Raw genomic sequence first — 17,070 nt, 5'->3', positions numbered from 1 at the left:
GAGGAAAAAGAAGAAGAAAAAGTAAAAGTAAAAAAAAAAAAAAAAAAAACTTGACATAACCCCAGGAATAACCCCCCGTTTACTCAAATCTTCCAATTTCCTCTACTCCAATTCACCCTTCTATATCAATTATGTTGAGAACTTTTACCAAAACTGCAATCAACACAAGATCAGCCTCCCAGTTGAGATTTTTCACCGTTTCTGCGGTTACTTTCAAAGACACGAGAACGGAAACTGATGCTTTTGGTCCAATTGAGGTACCAAATGACAAGTACTATGGTGCTCAAACTGCCAGATCAAAAATGAACTTCAAAATTGGTGGTCCAGCAGCCCGTATGCCAATTCCTGTGGTGAGAGCCTTTGGTATTCAAAAGAAATCAGCAGCCCAAGTAAATGAAGCTTTGGGACAATTGGATCCAAAGATTTCGAAAGCAATTCAACAAGCTGCTACTGAAGTTGCTGAAGGTAAATTGGATGACCATTTCCCTTTGGTTGTTTTCCAAACTGGTTCGGGTACTCAATCCAACATGAATGCAAACGAAGTCATTTCCAACAGGGCTATTGAAATCTTGGGCGGTGAGTTGGGTTCAAAGAAGCCGGTTCATCCAAATGACCACTGTAACATGTCTCAATCATCAAACGATACTTTCCCAACTGTCATGCACATTGCCGCTGTCACTGAGATTAAAGACTCCTTGATTCCTGCATTGACAAAATTGCGTGATTCTTTACAAGCAAAATCTGATGAGTTTAAAGATATCATCAAGATTGGTAGAACCCATTTACAAGATGCCACTCCTTTGACTTTGGGACAAGAATTTTCCGGTTACACCCAACAAATTACCAATGGTATCGAAAGAATTCAAAACACTTTACCTCACTTGTTGTATTTGGCACAAGGTGGTACCGCTGTTGGTACTGGTCTCAACACGAAAGTTGGATTTGATGCCAAATTTGCTGAAGCTGTCTCCAAATTGACTGGTTTCGAATTCCAAACTGCACCAAACAAGTTTGAAGCCTTGGCCGCTCATGATGCAATCGTTGAAGCATCAGGTGCACTCAACACCATTGCTGCCTCTTTGTTCAAGATTGCCAACGATATCAGATACTTGGGATCTGGTCCAAGATGTGGATACGGAGAGTTGGCTTTGCCTGAAAACGAACCAGGTTCATCAATTATGCCTGGTAAGGTTAATCCAACACAAAACGAAGCCTTGACTATGGTTGCTTGTCAAGTGTTTGGTAACAATGCTGCTATTACCTTTGCGGGCGCCTCGGGACAATTCGAATTGAATGTCTTCAAACCAGTCATGATTGCCAACTTGTTGTCATCAATTAGATTGATTGCAGACGGTGCCAACTCTTTTAGAGAACACTGTGTTGATGGAATCGTTGCCAACAAAGACAAGATTGAAAAGACTTTGCACGAGTCTTTGATGTTGGTGACTGCTTTGAATCCAAAGATTGGTTACGACGCTGCTTCCAAGGTTGCCAAGAATGCTCACAAAAAAGGATTGACTTTGAAAGAGTCAGCTTTGGAGTTGAAAGCTTTGAGTAGTGAGGAATTTGATGAATGGGTTAGACCAGAATTGATGATTGGTCCAAAGTAAGGAAAAGAAGAGCTTTTTTTTTTTTTAGTCTTTGTTATACTGTCTATAGATGAAAGTTACTTGAAACTTAGTTAAAAGCTCTTGTAGGTGATATCTTGTAGCATCCTCCTTCCTCTATCACTCACAGGTTACCTTCCAAACCGAGGCGTGCGTATATTTTTAGGCGCAAAAAAAAAAGGAGCCAAAAAATCTCTTACCAGCTTCGTCAACCACACTTCCATAATCAAACCAACGCATGGGCTTATCCTCCCTTCTACAGCAAATTGAAAAACGAGGCAAGTTACCACCTCCATCTAAACCACAAAGTAACAATGAAATAAACAAAACGAAATCTGCCGTAAGTGCATACAGAAGTAACACCGGTGACAAATACGTTGATCCTGTAGTGACCCAATTAAAGGAAAAACGACGGCTAGAAAGGGAACAAGCTGAGGCATCTAAGGCTAAGCAAGGGGTGGTTAAGGGCTCCAAGGCAAATGTGTCAAGCAAGCAACCTAGATCGGGTAATTCTGTGCCACGACATTCTACGACAATAGCAACTAAACCTAACTGGAGACAGTCATCACCTCCTCCTTTTCCTTCTCTTTCTCCCCCACCACCACCACCAGCAGCTAAAAAGAAATTGAACTTTAACGAATTAATGAAAAAAGCAAATAATATCGATCATGATAAGTTATCCATCAAGATATCTCAGAAGAGCATGTCCCCTGAACCGTCTACCCGGAAATCGCTTCCAAAGAAGACTGCAACTGTTAGCAATAAACCATCCACCACCACGACGACAAAAGCTACAACTGACGGTCGTCGTAACAGGCAAGTCACAACAAAAGTCAAAGCCAAACCCGTACAGCAACTGAGACCTAGTTTACCTGTTCGAAAGCCTTTGCCCAAGGTGCCCATGCCCGCAAGACAACCGAATGCTAAAATACAAGAACGACTCAATCAAAAGCTGTTGGACAAGCGTCAAGTTCATGGAAACAGGTACGACGAAGATGACGACTTGAGCGACTTTCTTGTATCTGATGAAGAACAGGAAGATGGCGTTGGGGAAGACGGATACAATCGCGACGAAATTTGGGCAATGTTTAACAAAGGAAGAAAGCGCAAGTATTATGAGTACAACGACTACGACGACGACGATGACGATGACGACGACATGGAAGCAACCGGTGCTGATGTTTTGGAAGAAGAGTTGAGGTCTAGGTTGGATGCAGAAAGAGAGGATCGCAGAGAAATGGAGGAAGAAAAACGGCGGGCATTGGAAAAACAACGAAGAAAGATGGGGCGATGAGATTTGTTTTTTTTTTTTTTTGTATAAGGAGTAGATATTGATTGACAATAAAACTTATACCAAATTGATCAAAGACAATCTCTTGGTCAATGAATCCACTCTTTAATCAACAAAATGATATCAACACTATAACTAAAGAACTTAAGAAATCGCTGCTTTCATTTACCAATAGACTACAGTCGATCATTCACGACGCGAAATTTGCCAATCTCGTTAAACAAGAACTACAGTTACCTTTGGTCGCAAATGAACGATGTGGGCTATGGTACGTTCCACCGGCTCATCGAGATGAATCCTGTTACTTTAAATCCACTGACGGGCACACCAACGTGTGGTCATTTTCACTACGGCGATTGAATTTGCATCTTTTACCAATAATCAATGCAAATGGAGGAATCCTGATTGTCGATTCAACAAGACGAGGAAAGCCCATGCCCGATGCATTATTGAAGACGATTCCTATATGGTGTGCTGTTGTAAATACTCTTTTGTTTGGTGAGTCGCCAAAGGGAAGTTGGTTACGAACTCCCCTGATTGTACCACGAAGTGAACACAATTCGATTGAGAAGTTGATACCAGAATTTGTTGAGAATGTCGAGGACTTGGGCTTGATCAATAAAGACACTCATAAGCTAGACAAACCGTTGATTCCAAGGTTCTTCTACCCCGGCTGTCCTAGTGAGGAGTTGCTGGACGATGAATTCAACGTATGCTGTGTGTCAGTGTCAAAACAAGTCCCCGTGCACAAGACAATCACAACTAAAGGCGATGATGGAACAACAGTTACCTTTGATTACGTTCAAGGTTCGGCCGATGATCACGAGCTATGGGTACCCAAGTCCTTGGTTGGTTTTGGTGCTGATCAATTCTGGTCGGTCATCGATCAAGTAATTGACTCGTCAACAGGGTATATACCATCATGGAGAAGCGATGATGAGTTGGTGGATATTATACAAAACCTGCTGAAAAGTGATACTTCATCAGTCTTGACGGTGCAAGCAGTTGGTGAGACTGGTATCTACTTTGGCTCAATAACGAACGATGTACCTTTTGATGGTCTTCCATTCAACACAATTGTGCTACATGACAGTGTCAAAGTGTTGGACAAGGATGACAATTCCAGCAAACAAGTTCTTCAATACCCCATCCCCAGCACCAAAAAAGGATCAAACATGCTTCGCTCATTGATGTCGGGGATCATCGCAAAGATTGATTTACAATCGCCAATCTTGATATTGTGTAGTACTGGTAAAGATTTAAGTGTTGGCTTAGTCTTGACTTTGCTTTGTCTTTACTTCAACCTTGATTGGGAAAGAGTTGATCACACTCCACCAATCAACAAACTGTTGATCAAGCAACATTTGGGCAAGCTATCCAATTTGTACAAAATAAATCCGCAGCGAAGCACATTACAAAGCATCAACAGTTATTTATTTACTCAAAATACATAACGCTACACTTTTGCACTATTGTAGAATACAGCAAAATTCTGCTTGACACTGTTGTGATATTGGTTCCAAGCGTCAATCAAGTCAGTAGTACCGCTGAGTTCTGGGTGTAATTCTTCAATCACACCATTGATCCTCTTTGACAACTTGATAATAGACTTGACTCGTTCCTGGTGGTTCTCGGTTTCTTGAGTTGATGCTTTTGCCGACAATTTTTTGTTCAATTGAGTATTCAATCCATTGATGAAATTGGACGTAAACTCTTGGTTGGAATTTTTTATCAACTCTTTAAATTGTGCTTCATGCAAATCAAGGAAATTCAGCAAGTTCATACAAGCAAGAAGTATAATATCCGATTGGTCATCAATCAACCCCTTTTCAATAATGTTACGAGCAATCAGTGAAATATCGATATTGTACTTGGCAAGTGTAGTTTCGTCAATAGCCAATATGGAGTAAATGAACTCGTAGCATAGCTTTCTTATCTCCAATCCTTGGTCAAGAACGTATTTATATGGACCCATAGTAATTACTTTTTTGAATTCCTTTTCCGCTGTCAATTGCTTGTACAAATGAGGCAAGATCAAATTGTTCAAAAGGGGCAAGATGATATTTGGTTTACTGTGGATACCAGTTAGCAAGTTTCCAACAACAATTTGTCTTATATCAACATCAACAATGTCTAACCAGTTAATGGACGCGGTAACCAAATCTGTCAATAGCTTTTCATTAGAGTTGGACAGTTCAAGACCACTTATTAACGACTTTGAAATCACTAAAACGAGATATATTCTTCTTGAATCTGTTTGATCATTGGCAACTTGCCTGACTTCTGACTCGCCAATTGAAGTTGCAATTGAGCCAAGAAGTTCACCAGATCTCCTCAACTCAGGAACCAATTCATGGCTGTAATCTACTTGTAATCCAAAAATTGTGTGCCATATTTGCAATAATTTTTGCTCTTCGTCACACTGCTCCACAACCATTTTCAAAGAGTCGATTAAGGAACCTCGAACTAATGACAGCAGCTCTTTCTTGTATACATCGAGGATCCGTGCAATTGAAGCTGTGGCATTGTCTTTTGCGAGCAACCCTAATGCAGTTGAGGCTGCTTGGACATTGGCATCGTTGGTGAAAGCGGGTTTCTGTAGAAGCCCAATTAAGAAATCAACCAGTAAACCTGGTATATCACTATTTGAATAAGCCAAAAATAGGATGACAAATGCAAATTGAGGGTTGTTGATGTCCGTAGTATAGTATTTTTGAAACTCATTCAGTCTCTTTGTGATCAACTCTTGTCTTGTTTGACTGTCCGTGCAAACAGCCAAAATTTTTGGTGTCACTTGGAGACCTGGTGACAAGTTTTGCTCCAATTGAGAGTAAATTGAATTGTCCAATTGACATGCAGCTGAAACCAATTGAAAGAATAACTTGTCGTCGCCATTTATTTTCTTGTCGTTAACCAAACTGATTAATACTTGTATCAATGGGTCTCTGTATTCGTCATCTTGTATCACCTCCCTTGACAAGTGATTGAAAATCAGAAAAATGTACGGATAGTTTAATGGGCTTGTAACTTGAAGTAACTGCAACAAATTGGTGATTATGCCGTCGTATTTTTTGGGTGGCAACTTTTGAATAATCATGCTCAATAATGACAATGTAGCTAATGAGGTGGCTTCATTGCTAGAGAGGAGATAGTTGGTCAACTTGTCAATAATATACAATGAATAATCCTCTGGTACGTTCTTCAAATGGTACAATTTCTTAAGCACGTCAATAGTTACCTTGCTTATTCCTTCATAGCCAATCGACGTTTTGAAAACTTCTAAAATCTTGCCCTCTGATGAAGTCAAGTTACTGGCCAAAGCTTCACCAAGACAAATAATTGCAAGGCGTACCAAATCACTAGGGTATTGTTTACTGTTCTCCACCTTGTCTGTCAACGAGCTTAATATTCCATCAATATTTGAGATCTTTGAAGCTTCTTTATGTTTCAAAAGTAAACCAAGGCATCTCAAAGTTTCCAAGATCAAATTGAATGACTTGTCATCGAGATTGGTAGCAATATCTCTCGAGATACGTTCAATAATCTTGCTATCGAGGTTGTCGTGGAACTTCAACACACTTGAATAGAATTGCAAGTAATCTAACGAGCCGGAAGAAACAATATTCCGCAGGCTCAATACAGCAAAAGTGGACTCGATCAATGACGCATTATCAAATCGGTTTAAACTTTCAACGATGCGAAGAAACAACGGCAATTGTTCCTCCTTTACATCTTCCAAGCGGTCGCGCAATATCAGACCTATTGGCGAAACATTTTGAGCATCACGTGGGGATGTGGATTGAACAATTGCAATGCACGATTTGGCAGCTTCAACCACCACTTGGTCATTTGAGTCACTGAGAGGCAATATTGGCAAGACTTGCTTTGACAAGATCTCCAAAGTGTCAGGGAAGCCTGAGAGTAAAGCTCGGACTAATATGGTAGCTTTTGCTCTCAATTTCCACGAGTTATCATAATCCAGATCATCGCCAGCTTCAATTTCGTCGTCACTAAATACAATATCATCTTCACCGTCTGAGTCGATATCCTCATCACTATCGCCATGCAAAGGATCATACTTGAGGAACTTGGTGATTATAGAAAGAACCTCATTTTTGTACTTTGTTGATAAGAAGTTTTCATTCACCAAGTCAATCAACGTCGTAAATGCTTCTTCCTTTAAAGCATTTTGTTGTTCGAGTAAATCATAATCCAAGTCTTCATCATCACTGCCTGTAATGGATGACTCTATTTCTAGGTCAACTATACTGTAAATTTGGTCAACTTTGGTAGGCTTGATTCCTCTTTTCAAAATGACGGAAAACAATTGGTACAAAACAAATGATTTATTGGTCAATTTCGATTGTTCAACTTGGACCAACACTTCATCAACCAAGTCATCAATGGCAATAGAAGCGCGAATCAACACTGTTACCCCATCGAGTCCAACAATTGCCTTTTTCCCAATGAATCCCAGCTCATTGAATCCAACATTGATAAAATACCTTCCTAATTTGACCAACTCCCCTTGGACAAGCACATAGCCTAGTTCATTAATCAAGTCAATCAATAGCTCAATATTATCAATAGTTGTATCATTTTCCAAAATTAATGGCACAAGATATTTCATAATAGATTCAGCCAACTCACGATCATATTTGTAGTTGGATATTGATAACTTATCCGAAACAAAGTCTGACTTGGCTCTAGAGTTGGACTGTACAAACAAGGATCTTAAAGCCATGTTGGGTATTGAAATAGTAAAGCTTCTAAAGCTTGTTGTAGTTCTCGACGAAGATGAATTCTTGTTGTTGCTCTCTTGAACCAATGCAAATAACTGCTTGACTAGTTTGACGATGGAATCATTGCTCAAGTACCTAACCATAGGTTCAAATGACTTGACAGCTTGGTTCTGTACATCCGGGTTGGGGTCATTCAACATTTTCAAAAGAATGGGAATCATTTTGTTCAAGTGTTGGTTGATGGCAGTTCGACTGGTTGTGGTTGCATCATCAGTGAGAAATTTACGAAGGTCTTCCAACGCCATAAACCTGATGTCAGGATCAACATCAATGGCTCTGTCTTGAAGTACGTCAAAGTTTATATCGGGCATTGTGCAATGAGGAGGACCCGTGTGATGGTCTGTCATGAAATGTGTGTTTTGCTAATTTGCCGCACAAATTTTGAAATTTTTGGCAACTACAAAAAGATTTCTACAATGACAAGTCATTTGAAAGATTGATATAGTTTGAAGATCTATATATAGAATCACACTTCAACCTCATTAATAATCAAATTGGAGGTATCAGTAGCGTCATTTGACTCTTTTGGGGATTCGAATTTGACGTTCTTTTCCTTCTTCTCATTGTCTTTTTTATCCTTCCCCTCCCTCTTCTTCTTCTTTTGTTTAGTTTCCTTCTTTTCCTTCGTTTCCTTCTTTTCTTTCGTTTCCTTCTTTTGCTTCGTTTCCTTCTTTTCCTTCTCATCTTGTTCCACCTCGACCGTGGTCGTCTCAGCATTAGCTTCACTCACCAAATGTCCGTCATTCTTCGATTCCAGAGTCCCCTTGACTACTTCAACTTTAGCTTGTGTACTTTCCCCCTCTTGATGTCCCCTAATTTCTACCTGATCATCAATTAGGGACGATAGTATGGCTTTGCATCTAACGACAAATTCCAAGCTCAAGTCAGCTTGTTCATCCTCCTTCTCCTTCTTCTCCGATCCATTGTCTTTCCCTTCATCTTCAGTCTCACCATTCAATAGCTTCTCCTCAATTTTCTTCTCCATCTCCTCATACTTGGCATTCCATTTTTCAATCACTTTTTTCAACTCGTCAACTAATCGATCTCTTGATCCACCTTGCAAAGTAGACAAGTAGAATACCAAATCCGGTTCATACTCATTAGGAATACTGTGTAAATTCTTCAAGATCCAGTTCTGTTTCAGCTTGTTAAACTTCCAATTTGATCTATCGTGTGCAAATTGTCTCAAATATGTATATTGATCCTTTATCGGTGGTGGTTTTCTTTCATTTTTGGGCAACTTTATCCTTTTTGGTGGCTTCTTGTTAACTGCACTGATATTCTTACCTGATGACGATGTCGATGAGGACAATCCAAGTGCTTCTTGTAGTTTACGTTTATTACCCACTTTTTTCAATTGGTTCTTGGTTAAATCGGCAGTATCGATTCTTCTAGTTTCGAGTAGATCGTTTTCATCTTCTTCAGATTTGTTCTGCTGGACACTAAGACCGGCTCTTTTCCAAGCTGGGAGTGAACTCATAATTTATGGAAATCAATGACACGGGGATATATTTCTTATTTTGGATACTGTAAATTTCACAGAGATGAGATGTAATGATGAAAGGTGAAGTGCGCGCATTTATCCACGAGAGAAGAGAAAATTTCTCAAGCTTACTATTTCTTTCTTTCTGAAAACAACTCCTCTACATAGGATAAAATATACATACATACTGTCATTACTTGATAACTCACATGTGTGTTATCATGATGTAGAAAATAATAAAACCGGCAAAGATGAAACATACATTCTAGGGGGTGGGATATAATTCAACATTACCATAATTATATCCAATCCTGATGTTTTACCAATTTACCCGTCTTTGCTAGATTGATTTTTTGAATACATGGTTTGAGTCTGCTACGAGTTTATCCCACTTGTAATGGATATAAGGATTGTATACATTCATAATCTCCGCTCCCCCCTCACACAGACACAGACACAGACACAGACGTCATTCTCTAAATTACTTCTTCTCCTCATCATTCTTATCTGTGTTGCTGTTTGCGTCGCCGGTATCTTGCTTCTCCTGCTTGTCTCGTTGCTCTTTCCAACTTTCAAATTTAGCAGTCAAATCGTCGGCAATCTCCTTGGCCGTGGCATTTTTATCGTTGGTAGTTTGCATCTTGTACATTGCATTACCAATGTATGACAATGTTGATTGAATGTATTCATTGATTTGAGGGTTTTCGTTGTTGGGATTTAATATCCCCTTGGCAACTTCTTGAATCTTGTCTAAATCCTTTTGACCCAATTGATCACCTTTGGAGTAGTTTTGAGTCTCGTTGGTGGTTGGTTCGTTTGCTGGTTTATCGGATGTCATTGTTAATGTGGATAAGCGAATTTGATTTAAACTACAACAAGTTCAGTAAGTGCGTTTTGTTTTATATATTTTGGCTCTTGTTAGAATAGTGGGTGTTTAGATCGATGCAAATGCTAGATAACAGATGTTCTTAGTTGTGAAGGCAAATGCAATATGCACCCTGTTCTTGACTTTCCCAACTAGGAAATTTTTTTTGCCATAGTCAGACATAGTATGATTTATAGAGCAAGGCTCTATTTTTAGGAGCAGCATTCATCTACCCATTTGAACAGTTCTACAAGCTGCCAAATACGAACTCAGTCTCTGACATTTATTAAGCGTACATAGAAACAAAATAAGCAACCACACTTCTCAACTCCAAAACTCATCTCTCCAAATGTGTAATATTACTTCTTGACAGCATCACCACTCTTTCCTTCAAGTTTACCCAAGCCTCCCTTAACCAAATCTTCCTTTTCCTTGTCGGACAATTTCTCAAATTTACCATAAGCCTCAGCAGCTTGAGCTTTCAAATCTTTATTATCAACACCATCTCCTCCTTGAGAAGATTCAAGTTTCTTGGCAATGTCACCCAATTGACCGAACTCTTTGGTATCTTGTTGTTTGTCTGAACTCATTGTATGATGTGTAAAATTCTCTATTGATATGGAGGAAAAGAAAGATGGAGAAAAAGGATCAAAGGGTTTTGGTAGGTTTGTTTTTTTTATTTCTTAATTGCGCTTCTTCGAAAGCGGATCTAGCCAAAATTGAAAAATGTTTGGTGAAGTCCGTCTGAACCAAACACTTTTTACGCATACAAATGCGATCAAGACTCCTACACAATCAGCATCATTTACCACAATCCAAATCACGCATATCAAGAATGAGCACTACTCCAAATATCTCCACCGCATCATCTTCACCATTATCATTCCACGCCCGCCCCCATTTGGTGATTTGCGACTGGGACGAAACGTTAACCACAAAGGACACGATCCAATACTTGGCCCAAGTACCCTACATCAACAGCCCGCAACTTCGGCCGCGTTTCTCTCACTATACCGATATCTACATGTCCCACTACGAGAAATACAAGTCACAATTCGGCGCAAGTCGAACAAAGAATGGCAATGTCAATAACAATAGCTTGACGACAAAAATGACAATTGACGATTACGTCGAGTTCCAACGTGGCATGGGTCCTGTAGAAATGAGCTCTATTACCGCTCTTGAATCAGATGAGGTATTTCGCGGCTTGACTGAATTGCAAATCCGTCAACATCTGGCACCAAGTGTGAAGTTGCGCGATGGAGCCGTTGAGTTTTTGAACAGGTGTATGGATCAGGGTATTGAAGTTGTGGTATTGAGTGTGAACTGGACGAGTTTGTTGATTGATGAAGTGTTGCGCCAAAATGGTTTCCTGACAAAGTCAAGCATTAGCGGGATGAGTGAGAAGAGTGAGGTTGAAGTTGGTAAGATCAAGATTGTTACTAATGAGTTTGAATTCGATAGTGCAGGCAAAACGACAGGAAATTGGCTACCACAACCTAAAATCAGGACGTCTCAGGACAAGTTGGACTACGTCAACAAATTGAAAACTGAATACCAAAAGGAAAGAGCTGGAAGAGCGAGCTTGGGCACAAGTGCAGGGACTATTCACAATGGCAACGTTGGCAACGTTGGCGAAGGTAACATGGATGATACCGACGACGTTAATATTATGTATATTGGCGATAGTCTAACTGATCTACTACCAGTCTTGAACGTGGCGTACCCGTGTGCTATCAAGGACACCAAATTGGATAAGACATTGACTGAGTTGCAATTTGAGCATTTCAGCGGTACCTGGTTTGATTTTATGCGGTTGGTCTGATGGAGTAGATTCTGGAATGGATGACTTGCCTTAGTGATAAGTGATTACGTGGTCGCTTTAATGCCATTTGCAGCTCGTCCTGTACTTTTTCCATTATATGTAATATCATATATTTGTATTAATACAACTATAATATGAATAATTTCAATTCTATATCTTTATACATGACCCACCAGTTATCTTAGAATTCGAGTGGATCCATGTGCGTAAACTCAACACCTTCACTTACCTCCTCCAAGTAGGCGATCCATACGGTTGTTGTTGTTGTTGTTGTTGTTGTTGGCCACTGCCATTACTACTTCCTCCAGCACCACCACCACCATTACTGCCTCCCCCACCGTTGTTTATACCAGGTACGGGCAAATACAGTCCGTAATTAGGCGGCGGTGGAGGAGCTTGTCCTGGGCCGTATCCGGGCACACCACCCAATGTTCCACGTGTGCCCTGTGGTGGTGGTAAACTTCCTGGGTTGGGGGGAACCATAGGATATTGAGTTCCTGGTGGTGGCGCCGGTGGTGGTGGACCTCCCGCTCCAGCTCCGGCGTGAAGCATTTGGGGACGAGAAAGTTGTGGTGGTGAGTGCTGTTGATGTTGTGGCTGTTGATGTTGCTGCTGCTGCTGTTGTGGTTGTGGTTGTGGTTGGTTTTGTTGTTGGTTTTGTTGTTGTGACTGTGGTGGTGGGGGCGCTGCATAATAGTACTGCTGCGGCTGGGAAAGTTGTGGTGGTGGTGGTGGTGGAGGTGGATAATAGTATTGCGGTTGAGCAACAGAGCGATATGGCGGTTGTGATGGAGTTTGCTGTTGCGATTGTGGTGGTTGTGGTTGTTGGTGGGGTGGTTGAGGTGTGGGTTGCAAATGTTGCGGCACCGTTGGTTGTTGATAGGGAGATGGATGGTACAGTGGTGTCTGTTGATACTGTTGCTGAGATGGAGGTGGTGGGCCGTATTGTGATTGAGGTGGGGGAGGCCCATATTGAGGTTGCTGCTGTTGTTGTGAAGATGGTGTTTGATGTACTGAAGGGTTTTGTTCTTGTTTCACTGGTGGTTGCTGTTGTGGTGGTTGCTGTTGAGGGTGTGGTGCTGGTGGCTGTGCTGGTGGCTGTGCATGTTGCTGTGCATGTTGCTGTGGTGGGGATTGTCTTTGAGTTTGAGTAAATGCTATTCTTTCATTTGGTGCCAAAGCAACCAAATCTCTCAATAAGAAACTAGGTACATCGGGAGGTTGTCTTAAATCCGGCACGGGCGCCGAGTTTTTCGCAGCTCTAGCAAATTGGTCAGCTCTGGATTCAAAGTAATTGTAATTTTTCAAATCGCCAATGGCCTTGTAACATAAAGCAGCTCGATTACATGCATCTGAAGCATCCATCAAGTGATCGTCACAACGCTCATAAACACAACTTAATCCATCCCATGCGGTAGCAGTACCCTGAGACCCATCATCCAATTGTAATTTCAATGCTTGCGAGTACGCAGCCAAGGCATCTGGCAACTGTTTCAATTCAAGGTACAATTTCCCCACTGCTAACCATGTTATTGGAGAGTTTGAGGCACATTTCAATGCAACTTGGTATGAGTCATAAGCTAATCTTGGACGTTCCACAAAAGAGTGAGCTCTTCCTAACAAGTACCAGGGTAAGAAATCGGTCCCTTCATTAATCAATGATTCGTCAGCAGGTAAGTTGACAATCTTGTTCAAGATGGTGATGGCAGCATCGGCATTTTCTTTAGGATTCAAAAGTAATAGGAGGTACGCATTTGTCATCAAGATTCGGGGAGAGTTCCCCACAGCCAATTGTGCATCTTCGCATGCTTTAATGGCGCCAGTGATGTCATTAGCACGTTCTTTAGCTGTTGATAATGCACACCAAAGGGCGATATGTTCATCTATTCTGGATAATGGTGGTGGAGGTAAAGAAAGTGTCGAAGTGAGTTCTGCTATTGATGTTTCAATGTTGCCATCGGCAGCAGCAATTGCTGCTAGTTCAGCATGAGCAGCTCTAGCAGTTTCAATGTCTTGAGATGAATAGCTTGATTCGTTGGGTGGTAGTAAAGATAAGCAATGTGATAGGGAGTTGGCTGCATGGCTTCTTGCACCGGCTCGAATCAAAGTTTGTGCGCTTAGCAACCATAATGATGCATCATTTGGTGATAATTGTATGGCCGATTGTATAGCTTGATGCGCTTGATCATTTAAACCAATGAGTAAATAACATTCAGCCAATTCTTTGAATATGTTCAGATGTTGTAAAAGATGGGGGAACATATCGATTGATGCATTAATCTTTTCTATAGCTGATTGAGAGCCAAAAGTTTCATTTTGAGTGATGTCATTAACACGAAGTGATAGACTTAGGCCACAAAGGGCAGTAATATTTGATGGATCTCGATGCACAGCATTTTCAAAAGATTTGATTGCTTCTTTTGTAAGGCCAAGGGTGTTTGCACATTCACCGCATTTGACCCAAGTTTCGATTGCTGCTGTGTCGTATGTACTGTGAATTGTTTGTTTCTTCACCATAGGCGAGGATGGATCTGCACTAGTAGTTGAAGTGGTAGCTGTTCGTTTTGCCATGAGGAAAGTGTGTGTAATGTAATGGGGAAAAGATGTGATGTTTTATGACAGATCAAGGAGTGAGACGGATGTCGTTTGTGTAGCTGGTGGTGGTGGTGGTTGTAGCAAGTGATGTGCAATATAAAGGGAAAATGTGTATGTTTTGCGTGCAAAATAGAGAAGTAAATGTCCCTTGTGTTTGCAGTAGTAGTGAATAGGTATATATATATATATGTATATCTGTGTGTGATTGCTGTCAGATGAAAGACTCTACTGAATGAAGTCAAATAAACCTGGGTGGACTATTGAGTTGAGTTATCTGCTGGTGTGAATTTTTTTTTCTGCTGCTGCTGCTTTTGAAGTCGTTTGTTGTTGTTGTTGTTGTTGTGCAGCTTAGTTTTGCTGTTTGTTGGTTTTTTTTTTTTTATTTAATTTTTATTTCTTTTATGGTTTGTGTTTGGTTTGTGTTTGGTTTGTGTTTTGTGTATCTTTAATTTTGCATTGCTTTTATTTTGTAAGTCATTTCCTATTGTTATTATTATTATTATTGTTATATTCTATCATACAAAACATACTATACTGTCTTAGTTTCAGGCACAAAATCAAACCCAATTTACAATAGTAAATAATAAGTAGCTATAATATTATCTTACACGGAGAGAAAAAAAAAAGTCTAAATTTTATAACTGAAAGAAAATAAATATGAAAAAAAAAAAAAAAATAAAATAAAAAAGAAATGAAACGAATAAAAAGGACTAAAACTCAACAATTTTTGTTTTGATGATGGCAAAGAAGAAGAAAAAGAAAAAGAGTATTGGAATATGGAAAAGATCAATGAAAACAAAAATTTAGACTTTTTACTTACCCGTGGAAGTAATGGGAAGACGGTCACATATGGTGAAATGAAAAATAGGGCACGTATGAGTTACTTGCAACTGAAGATTATACTAAGATGCAACAGCTTCTATGTTGTATATTTGACTTTTACTTTCGCTTTAGTACCCTCTCTCTCTCTCTCTCTCTCTCTCTCTCTCTGGGTTTATGTAGGATGTATGTGTTGGGGTATGTTGTGCTTAATGTCCCTAAAACAAAAACTAATTAGACGAAATTGTTTGATTTATTCTTTCATCTCGTTCATTCTCAGCTATTAATGAAGTTTGTGTAAATCTTTTATTGTCTCTAAAAACAATAATATTCTGCACAATCGTTAAGTCTTTTTATGCAGTAAGTGTTAATTTACAGTCCTATGAAATCATGTATGAACTATTGTACCTTTTCTTTCTGTACGATTATTCTCTGCACTCCTATTAATAAATGTGATACTCAACAAAAAGTACAACACGAGAGAGCAGTGAAAGAGGGCAGACAGAACCTAATCTCTGTTCATAAAGTCAGTAGTGTGGCTGTACATATGTATATATATATATATATATATATACATGTATATACATGTATATATCATTGCTCCCTCATACTCCCCCCCTGTTGATGCTTTCCCCTTGTTGTCAGTTGTCATTGCATGTTCTCTCTCTTGTATTGTGTCTTTTGCTTACAAAACGGTGTGTCATGTATGTAATTATTTGTGTTGTCTATTCATTACATCAATGCATTGCTTTTATTTTCTATTTTATTATTGTACTGTATATGATGCACCTACATATAATACAAGTAGGAAACACTGCATAACTGCGTGTCCCCTCGTCTCCTCCTCCTGCAATATTTTTATCGGATGGCGGTAAAGTTACGACAAAGGACCTTGACACAATATTATTAACAATTTTGCTCTCATGTGCATACAGACACACAAATAATAATTACCCCAGAAATAACAATATAAAAAAAAAAAATATAATAATAATAATAATAATAATAATATAGAAGAATAGTTATAATACAAACGCATATTCACTTAAGCAGTTAGACGTTTGAGACTTTTTTTTTTTTTAGTTGTACTTCATATTTAATGTTGATATTAAAATATGTTTCAATTTTTATTATGCCTTTGTATATTATGTATATATAACGTATACTTACCACGTATTAACTTAGTAATTTTTTAAGTTTAGCAGGTGCAATACTGCATTATGCACTACTTCTTAAAAGCCAAATAGCTGTTGAACTTACAAAAAAAAAAATAAAATAAAATAAAAGAAAAGAAAACAAAGAGGATCAGCTCTTAGCTTTGTACAATATCGTAATACATTTAACAACCTTTTTTTCTTCTTCTTCTTCTTCTTATTTGCGTAAAAATATAACACACATTGCATACACTATCACTACACAAGACTAAAAAACACCGCTACCCGAAATTTTAAAAGAAAAAAAAAAATAAAAAACAGAACACATACACGACACACACACTAAACACTCATCGTTGAACACCATACACACACATATTCTTAGCTCTGAAACTCTGGACAACAACACTGTTCCATAGTTCCCCAGTAACACTTTTTTTTTGCTACCACAATGAGCCGTAACATCACGAAGAGGAGAAAAGTTGACTTGATCAAGTCTGCATTAGTGATGTATGTCTTCCACGGATGAGTGGATTAGACTATCCCATTGGATTTTATTTTGTTTTGTTTTTTTTCTTTTTATTTTTCGCTTTTATTTTCTTTTCTTTTTTTTTTTTTTTTTTTTTTTT

The 17,070-nt window shown here is 39.2% G+C and overlaps 9 protein-coding genes across 9 annotated transcripts; 4 read left to right on the top strand and 5 right to left on the bottom strand. All coding sequences in view use genetic code 12, as the record gives it.

Moving 5' to 3' along the window:
• Positions 1–131: 131 nt before the first annotated feature.
• Positions 132–1,610, top strand: FUM12 (Fum12p; the record flags this gene model as incomplete). The annotated part of the gene is made up of 1 exon (XM_051753254.1): positions 132–1,610. The coding sequence occupies one exon, from the start codon at positions 132–134 to the stop codon at positions 1,608–1,610; it is 1,479 nt and encodes a 492-aa protein (XP_051611457.1).
• Positions 1,611–1,845: 235 nt separating this feature from the next.
• On the top strand, positions 1,846–2,901 carry KGF57_000037 (uncharacterized protein; the record flags this gene model as incomplete). The annotated part of the gene is made up of 1 exon (XM_051753143.1): positions 1,846–2,901. One exon carries the CDS (start codon positions 1,846–1,848, stop codon positions 2,899–2,901), a length of 1,056 nt encoding a protein of 351 aa, XP_051611456.1.
• Positions 2,902–2,990: 89 nt separating this feature from the next.
• Positions 2,991–4,352, top strand: RIT1 (tRNA A64-2'-O-ribosylphosphate transferase; the record flags this gene model as incomplete). The annotated part of the gene is made up of 1 exon (XM_051753033.1): positions 2,991–4,352. One exon carries the CDS (start codon positions 2,991–2,993, stop codon positions 4,350–4,352), a length of 1,362 nt encoding a protein of 453 aa, XP_051611455.1.
• A 2-nt stretch (positions 4,353–4,354) lies between these two features.
• TIP120 (Tip120p) lies at positions 4,355–8,011 on the bottom strand (the record flags this gene model as incomplete). Its single annotated transcript, XM_051752922.1, has 1 exon — positions 4,355–8,011. The coding sequence occupies one exon, from the start codon at positions 8,009–8,011 to the stop codon at positions 4,355–4,357; it is 3,657 nt and encodes a 1,218-aa protein (XP_051611454.1).
• A 155-nt stretch (positions 8,012–8,166) lies between these two features.
• Positions 8,167–9,180, bottom strand: KGF57_000034 (uncharacterized protein; the record flags this gene model as incomplete). Its single annotated transcript, XM_051752812.1, has 1 exon — positions 8,167–9,180. The coding sequence occupies one exon, from the start codon at positions 9,178–9,180 to the stop codon at positions 8,167–8,169; it is 1,014 nt and encodes a 337-aa protein (XP_051611453.1).
• A 484-nt stretch (positions 9,181–9,664) lies between these two features.
• KGF57_000033 (uncharacterized protein) lies at positions 9,665–10,021 on the bottom strand (the record flags this gene model as incomplete). Its single annotated transcript, XM_051752703.1, has 1 exon — positions 9,665–10,021. The coding sequence occupies one exon, from the start codon at positions 10,019–10,021 to the stop codon at positions 9,665–9,667; it is 357 nt and encodes a 118-aa protein (XP_051611452.1).
• Positions 10,022–10,407: 386 nt separating this feature from the next.
• KGF57_000032 (uncharacterized protein) lies at positions 10,408–10,638 on the bottom strand (the record flags this gene model as incomplete). Its single annotated transcript, XM_051752592.1, has 1 exon — positions 10,408–10,638. One exon carries the CDS (start codon positions 10,636–10,638, stop codon positions 10,408–10,410), a length of 231 nt encoding a protein of 76 aa, XP_051611451.1.
• Positions 10,639–10,820: 182 nt separating this feature from the next.
• KGF57_000031 (uncharacterized protein) lies at positions 10,821–11,873 on the top strand (the record flags this gene model as incomplete). Its single annotated transcript, XM_051752481.1, has 1 exon — positions 10,821–11,873. One exon carries the CDS (start codon positions 10,821–10,823, stop codon positions 11,871–11,873), a length of 1,053 nt encoding a protein of 350 aa, XP_051611450.1.
• A 225-nt stretch (positions 11,874–12,098) lies between these two features.
• On the bottom strand, positions 12,099–14,444 carry TCC1 (Tcc1p; the record flags this gene model as incomplete). Its single annotated transcript, XM_051752371.1, has 1 exon — positions 12,099–14,444. The coding sequence occupies one exon, from the start codon at positions 14,442–14,444 to the stop codon at positions 12,099–12,101; it is 2,346 nt and encodes a 781-aa protein (XP_051611449.1).
• Between the last annotated feature and the right edge of the window lie 2,626 nt (positions 14,445–17,070).

This window comes from Candida theae, assembly GCF_024610275.1.
Source record: "Candida theae strain CBS 12239 chromosome Unknown scaffold26, whole genome shotgun sequence".
NCBI classification, from domain to species: domain Eukaryota; kingdom Fungi; phylum Ascomycota; class Pichiomycetes; order Serinales; family Debaryomycetaceae; genus Lodderomyces; species Lodderomyces theae.
This window is presented reverse-complemented; position numbering and strand designations above follow the sequence as displayed.